This window comes from Octodon degus, unplaced genomic scaffold (assembly GCF_000260255.1).
Source record: "Octodon degus isolate 3935 unplaced genomic scaffold, OctDeg1.0 scaffold00162, whole genome shotgun sequence".
In the NCBI taxonomy this organism is placed as follows: domain Eukaryota; kingdom Metazoa; phylum Chordata; class Mammalia; order Rodentia; family Octodontidae; genus Octodon; species Octodon degus.
In genome coordinates, this window is record NW_004524738.1 from 104,914 (window position 1) to 112,309 (window position 7,396).

General features: G+C 47.6%; 1 gene segment (V, D, J or C); it reads left to right on the top strand.

Moving 5' to 3' along the window:
* LOC101584739 overlaps positions 1–6,896 on the top strand; it is an 8,099-nt gene extending 1,203 nt beyond the window's left edge. The window contains 2 exon segments of the V gene segment in view: positions 6,396–6,458; positions 6,577–6,896. Of these exon segments, the coding sequence occupies positions 6,396–6,458; positions 6,577–6,896 (383 nt within the window).
* The last annotated feature ends 500 nt before the right edge of the window (positions 6,897–7,396 follow it).

Here is a 7,396-nt window from a genome sequence, read left to right on the forward strand (position 1 = left end):
CACGTTGGCCTCTGTCATCCTGCCTCAGTTGATTCCCACAAGGAAGTGGCACCCCAGTATGCTCCAATCTGTCTCCATTTATTATCTGTGGATACCCGATCATATCCTGCATTGTCCTGAAGTCAGGCCCTAAATGAAAAATAAGAGGGAATTGTATGATTCATGTAGAATCTCACACCAGAAGTTGCATTCCAACATATCCCGGGGCACCAGTCTGTGGTAAAACACATAGAAGCAATCTCTACAAATGAAAAGATTAAAGATTTAAAACCCATAAAACAATACTGTCATTGCTATAAGTGCACTTTTTAAATGGCACAAATTTGGCAAAAAAGGCTTCCCAATAAAATTCCAATGTAAAGCACATCACTGAACAAGATATCCCCAGTAGTTACAATGACACAACACATGGAGGGTGGTTATTCCCCATTGCCAAATGTTCCAGGAGCCCATGAGGAAGTGCAAGGCTACAGTCCATGCAGGGACTCTACAATTACATGGAACGGAGGATGGCATGGGTAATACACTTTAAGCCATCTGACTTGTAAGGATAAACATCCTGTGCTTACTACACATAGGCTTTGCCCTCTATTAGGGAGGAGATCCCCCTAACACCAGTAAGCAAGGGAATTACTGTGGACCAAGGGCAGCACGTGGAAGCAGGAACTCCTCTCTGCTGGGTTTAATTTATTTCCTCAGTCGTCCTCTAGGCCCCACACTTTCCTGAGAAGACCAAGTGGAGGAGTTGAGATTGGGCCAGCCCGAGTGCTGAAGGCGTGTTCCAGGGTGAAATGTATCTCTGTCCTCTTGGTGCATCCCAAGCAGGCTGAGAAATTCCAGGTAATAGAAAATGTGGATGGTTTCAGAGAACAAGGTTGAGGGTGCCTGATTTCTCTGAATTAAAGTTATTGAGGCTATAGAGGTGCTAGTCAGGAGAGGGCCCGGTTTTAGGACATTTTGACAACCTAAAATGGTGAGGCTTGAGTTATGTCCACTGTACCTCAAAGCCAAGGGCATTTTCAAAAGAAATTGGGAGAATCACATGTGGCTTAAAGTAAACCTGCACTGGCATAAATAATAAGGGGATGAGCTGGGTGACAGCAGGGACACCTACGAGGGCTGCATTTATGCTCACAGACGGTTGGGCTCACACACGAGAAAGCGCCCGGTGTTGAGGTTCAGGGTCCCAGGCATATAGCATCACTGTGTTATGCTTCAGGTTTCAAAAACATTCAGGAACATTAAAGCTTTTTATTTGTCCTGTAGTTTTTATAATCACCATCCTTTTGTGTCTCAGTCTCTGCCTCCTCCATTCTATACTTCTGTGACATCCCAGAATATTTTCATCAAGCCACAAAGATAATGAGTGAAACTAAGCAACAAAACTTAGTGCACTAAGAAATGACTGATTTTTCAAAAATTAAGCACGATGATTGTATCATCTTTGAACTGGGAACTAGAGAGCGATGAACGGGAAAATCTCATCAGGGTTCGGAATTATACCGGGCAGGGAAGTCACAGTGTGGGGATTCCTCGGAAACTTAGGACTGCAGGCCGCACTCACCCCAGCTACTGCCCGCCGAGGTACATTTCCAAATGAGCTCAAAACATCATGACAGCGCGTATATGCGCATCCGTGTTTATAGCAGCACAGTTTGTCATAGCTAAGTCCTGGGGACAACCCAGATGCCTATGAACTGAGGAAAGGGTAAAAAGATGTGGCATTTTTACGCAATTACTCAGCTATAAGAAAAGATAAAGTTGATCTTTGAATAGATAGGTGGATGCAACTTGAGATGATATTGATAAGTGAAATAAATCAGACCCACATGAGCAAACACGACATTGGCTCACTAGGGGGAGAAGCTGAAAGGGTAAGTGTAATGTGAGAGGTACAAGGAATGCTGTGAAAGGGAAAGAAACTTCAAATGGAAAGAGCAGTGGGCACAGAACAAGGACAAAAGAAAGAAAGAAAGCAAGAAAATATATGTATGTATATATACAGGTTAGCTGGATAATTGCGCTGCTGATTTCTGCTGGTCTATTTAAAGTAGTAGTTTATGTTTACATTTTTCTTCTCCTTTTTAATATTTCATGTTTTTTCCCTAATTTTGTACGCTTACATCTGCTAACCCAATAAAACACTTTGAAAACATCATCATGTACCATAACCACCATCGTTGAATTCCTATTATTTTGTTTAGTGAAATTCTGTTTCCTTTCTAATGTTTTCTAAACATTTTTATCAACAAACTATTAACATTTAATGATGAGCACATGTGACACACTGATGTACGCACAGTAGCGGTCCATGGCTGAACCCACTTGTGCTCGCTGAATTTGATCAAACAAAGACAGAGTGAAAGAGTGTCAGAAACAAGCACGTGCTGCCAGGAAGAAGGACCCTGCTGTCAGGTAGAGGAACCACCGCAGCGTGATTCTCCACACATGGCCACGAGAGGGCGCAAGCGCACCACTGTGAGGGCAGAGAAGGCTCTGAGGGTGTCAAAAAATGCCCTGGAGTCCCTACTGACACTGGATAGGATTGTTCCTGGATCCTTGTCTATTTGATAGCTCAACACTTTCTTCTTCTTTTTTCTTTTCTCCTCTTACCTTAACATTTTTTAAAGAGGATATGTATAACAGAGAGCAAGGAATAAACAGCTATTACTCCAGAGGGTGAGTTCGTGGATTCTGGTTTTTGTTCTCAGCTATTAGAAATATTAGAAATACAGACAAAATTTCCACCATTTTCCACCAGATCTCATGTCCACAGCCAAGGGTCACTCAGGAAAGGCGCAAAGTGATCTCATCAGGGAGGTTTGGCTAAAACAAGCTCTTGTATCACACAGTGAAAGGGAGAGCATTTGGTGTCTGAGGAGACGGCACACAAGGAAGAGCGAGCGCCTCGTAGCCTAACATGGAAAGAGTGACGCCCGAGTCGCTGCGGAGTGGACAAGTGACAGTGTGATCCTCACCCAGACAGGGAACAGTCTAAAAGCTACAGGTTTGCTGAAAGCCAGGCGTGTGGGGCCTGAACACCTACAGACCAGGCTAACGTTTCCTCACAAGGATTACCTAAAGCCTGGCTACAGAGGTAGGACCACCGTGGGCTCACTTCCAGCCCCTCAGGAAAAGTGGACAAAGCCTGTCAGTGAGTGAAAGAACAATGCAAAACAGTGCCAATTCCTTGTATTTACAACAATGATAACTTTGGGGAAAGAAAATGGGCAAAGAGCTGCCTCTAGGGGAACAAGGAAGAGTCACGATGCTGGGACCAATTTCCCTTCTGGAATCCTCTCAGATCATGTTTGAAATTTTATGATCGTCCATAAATTGGGACCTGGACAGTCTGAGTCTGCCGTCGGCCCAGCCCCATGCAAAGGTCTCTTGTGAGCCACAGGCAGGAATCATTTTCCCGGAAGCCTGTGACTGCAGATCCGGCAGGTGCTGCAACTGCGAGTGGCAGATAAATACACAAGGAGTAACAGCCCATGTGTGTCATAAAATAAAAGCTTAATTCTGATCCTGCCCATCTAGGATGAAGACATTTCCAACTTCTCCCTCCAGGATGGAATTGGCGAGTATCGGCAGCCACCTAGGGTGTTAATACAGCGTAGCACTCATTCGGCCTGGATGAGTGGTGGAGGCAGGACATGGGGTCCAGTCATGTCTGTGGCCCCTGCCCCCCAAATCCCCTGCTCTTCTTCCCAGTTGCCATGGGAACTTTATGACACCAGAAGGCTTTATGACACCAGCTCCATACCCCATGGTGTAACCACACGGAGCAGCTGCGGAGACTGAATTCTCTGAAGCTCTGGGTCAGACACTGCTCTCCTCCTGTAGGACGTGCAGGTCAGCTTCCAGCAGTGAGAAGCCTGAGGAGCACCCGTGGTGCGGGGTTGTTACTGCATGGAGGTTGATTTTAATGCGAGAAAAGAGATGGTTACTTTCATCCATTTTGGAAGACAACTGAGCACAGAGCCTGAGCTCCACATGGTGGAAACTGTGCCGTGTGCGGAGTGTGCAGCATAGGAAGCGCTCACACCTCAGATGAGTCCCCTCAGCGCCTCCGAATTCAGTCCAGCACCCTCTGTCCTGAGCGCGTCGCCCACCTCCCCAGATACCTGTGCTCCCCTCACCCGGTTCAGCATCTGTATCTCAAGAAGCCTGAGCCACAGATTTTCCAGACTCTGTGCGCATCATCCTGGGAATTTATAGCAACTGCCTCACTCATTCACTTCTGATAGAAACAGACTTACAAAGCCGGGCTTCTGTGAGACCTGGAAACCTCACTGTCGCTATGGGAGGGACTTAGCTGCCTAAACTCTTTTGTCACCTTCTGGGAAGTCACCACATTTCTCTGGAAAGAATTTTCCATGCTCCCAGGATTTCATTTTTCAAATATGTATGATTCCTTTGTATGATTTTGTTATCTTTTTCTCCAAAATTTTAAAATAACACTTCTGCTGATGCCTAAAAGCCTGCACAGTCTGAGTGCCCACCCCAGCAGTACTGCCCTCACTCAGGGCACCTAGCCCACGGGTGTTACTCTGTTCACGTCCTTGTATCTCAGACACAGTCCTGGACGCCCACATCTTAAGGAAGAGAAGCTCATTTGGGCTCCCAGGTTGCAGAGGTCTCAGCCCCAAGCCAGCTAGATCCAGGGAGGGCAGCCTGGCAGAGGAGAAGCAGCTCGGGGCCTGGCAGGCAGGGAGCAGAGAGGGATCAAAGAAGAGGGAGGGGGCAGGAGCCTCCAGACTGCGTCTCCAGTGAGCCCCCTCCTCCCATGAGGCTTCACCTCCTGAATCACACTAAGCTTAAAATCAAGCAGAGTGGACAAATCCGCTGACTGGTATGTGGCACTCATGACCCAAACAGTCCCAAATGCCTCACTGCAGGGCTTGTGCAGGAGAGGAAAGCGAGCCAGAAATCACAATTCATCCAGTTAGTGTCCCTGCTTCCCGTAGCAAGGCCAGAGTCAGAAGGACATGGAACAAGCAGAGGCACCACCACGCTGTCACCTGGAGAAAGAAACTGACATGTAGTGCCACTGCTCCTATTCATCCGAGGCATAGTTTGCTTATTGCCAGCACAGAGGTTGGTGACAAGGATCACTGCTCTGACACTCTGCAGAAACAAAAGGAGCACACATTCAGAGAGGAGGAGGTCTTGTCGGGTAGAATCTGCTCTGCTGCGCTGCCCACCCGGACATCCGGGTGCTTCTCAGCATGGTGCCCGGACCCTGCAGTGCACGAACTGACTGCCCTCCCGAACTGGAGCGAACTGACTGCAGTGCCTCCCACACAGCCTGACACACAGGACTCAGTTCACTCTCTCATGCACACACACACATTTTCTTTGTTTGTTTGCTTGCAGAACCGAAGATTGAACTCAGGCCCTTGTGCTTGCCAGGGAAGCGCTTATTCCCCTGAGCCACCTCCCCGGGCCCCTCTTCCTACTGTCCTTGATAGCAATAGGATTCTCTTCTTCAGCCCCGAAGAGGTAAAGTTCACAACCCTCCAAAGCTGCTGCACATTCGGTGATGGTCCTCTCCATTTTTTTCTTATTTCCTTCCTTATTCTGAATAACTTTGCTGGGCATTTACCAGGTTACTGATCACCCACCTCCCACCCCATTCCATACCTGCTGGTTTATATCAAGCGTGTGAAGCAGGGTGCAAGCAATGGTGTCCTGACATCTCCAGGTTAAGGTTTCTGAATCTAAAGTGCCTCATAGTGTGAGGGAAAATAAAGTGCAGAGGAAGCAGAAATGAGATTTAGTGACAAGTGAGCCCCTGGAATTATAGTCTTCTTTCATAAATTTTCCTTTTTTTTTTGGATTTTGCTTCTCATTGCATTGTGACTTGTGCATTCTGGTGATTAGTAAGTCATGGAAACTGTCATTGCCTATTCCCCTGCTACCTCACTACGGTCCTGGAGCTTCCCGCTGACACTCACTACTTGAAGATTATCAGGGAACCTCCGCATGGGGGAGACTCCTGCTATCAGTATTAATGACCAGCAGCAGGGAAACTTTAAGCGCCCAATCTTTTGTCTCTGTAGGAGTGCAGTGTGTCTAGCAGGTTCTCCTGTGTACAGAAAAATAATAGAAAATGTACTGAGAATCTAAGAGAGGAAAACAACACTGTACTAAAAGAAAAAGCTGACAGACTTTACCCTCTACTCCCAAGGGACAGAATCCACTGCAAACTCATCTCTAGCAGTATGGCCTCCTCTGGGACACCTGGGGCCCCGCGCCTGCCCAGAGTCCCTGAGAGGAGCCAGCCCTGCAGCTGCGCCACCCTGCCCTGCCCTGCTGATTTGCATGTGCCCAGAGCCAGCCCAGCCTTGAGGACATCTTCATAGGCTGCTCCCTCCCTGTGTCCCACTCAGGACACAGCATGGCCATGAAGGTCCCCGCTCAGCTCCTGGGGCTCCTGCTGCTCTGGCTGCCAGGTAAGGAGGGGCAGCCCTGGGGACTTCCTCAGCACTGCATGGTCAGAGACATTGGGATATTTGGGACATCCTTTAATTACATCAATAATTACTGAAATATTTTTTGTTTCCTTTTCAGGTGGCAGAGGTGACATCCAGTTGACCCAGGCTCCATCGGTGTCTGCATCTTTAGGAGAGAGAGTAACCATCTCTTGTCGAGCCAGCCAGGGCATTAGCAGTAGCTTACACTGGTATCAGCACAAACCAGGGCAAGCTCCTAAACTCCTGATCCGTTATGCCACCACTGTGCAGTCTGGGGTCCCCTCGAGGTTCAGCGGCAGTGGGTCTGGGACGGAGTTCACTCTCACCATCAGCAGCCTGGAGTCTGAAGATGTCGCCACTTATTTCTGTCAGCAGAGCTACAGTTGGCCTCCCACAGCGTTACAAGCCATGACATAAACCTCCCAGAGAAGCAGAAGCGGGAGGCTGGGCCGCCCAGCTTCTCTCCCGGGAGCCTGCACCTGATAAGACTGGTATTCAGCTACAGCCAGAATTTAACAGTCATTTGAAGGTCTTTGGGAAAGGGTCAGGCTGAGTCCTTGCCCCTTCCTACTGTGGCTTCCTCCACTGCTGTAGGAACACAAGAGTGCCGATTCCTCTCCTAAAGAAATAAAGAACACAAGTCATTACCATTTAGGAGTATGAAGTGGAGGAAGTCTTGAGATTCACATAGAAGTGGCAAGCAATGGTAGCTTTTATAAGCAGAAATGTAAAATAAAAAACATAGATGGGCATTTAAATGAGTTCAATGACCAGAAGGATGATAGTGAAGGAAAAATATAAAAAAACACAGAAGACAAAATGCACTGGTCATGGTGGTGTCTGTCTGTAATCACAGCAGTTGGGAGGCTGAGGAAATAGGGTTGTCAAATAAAAAGCAAGGCATGGACTCCGAAAGA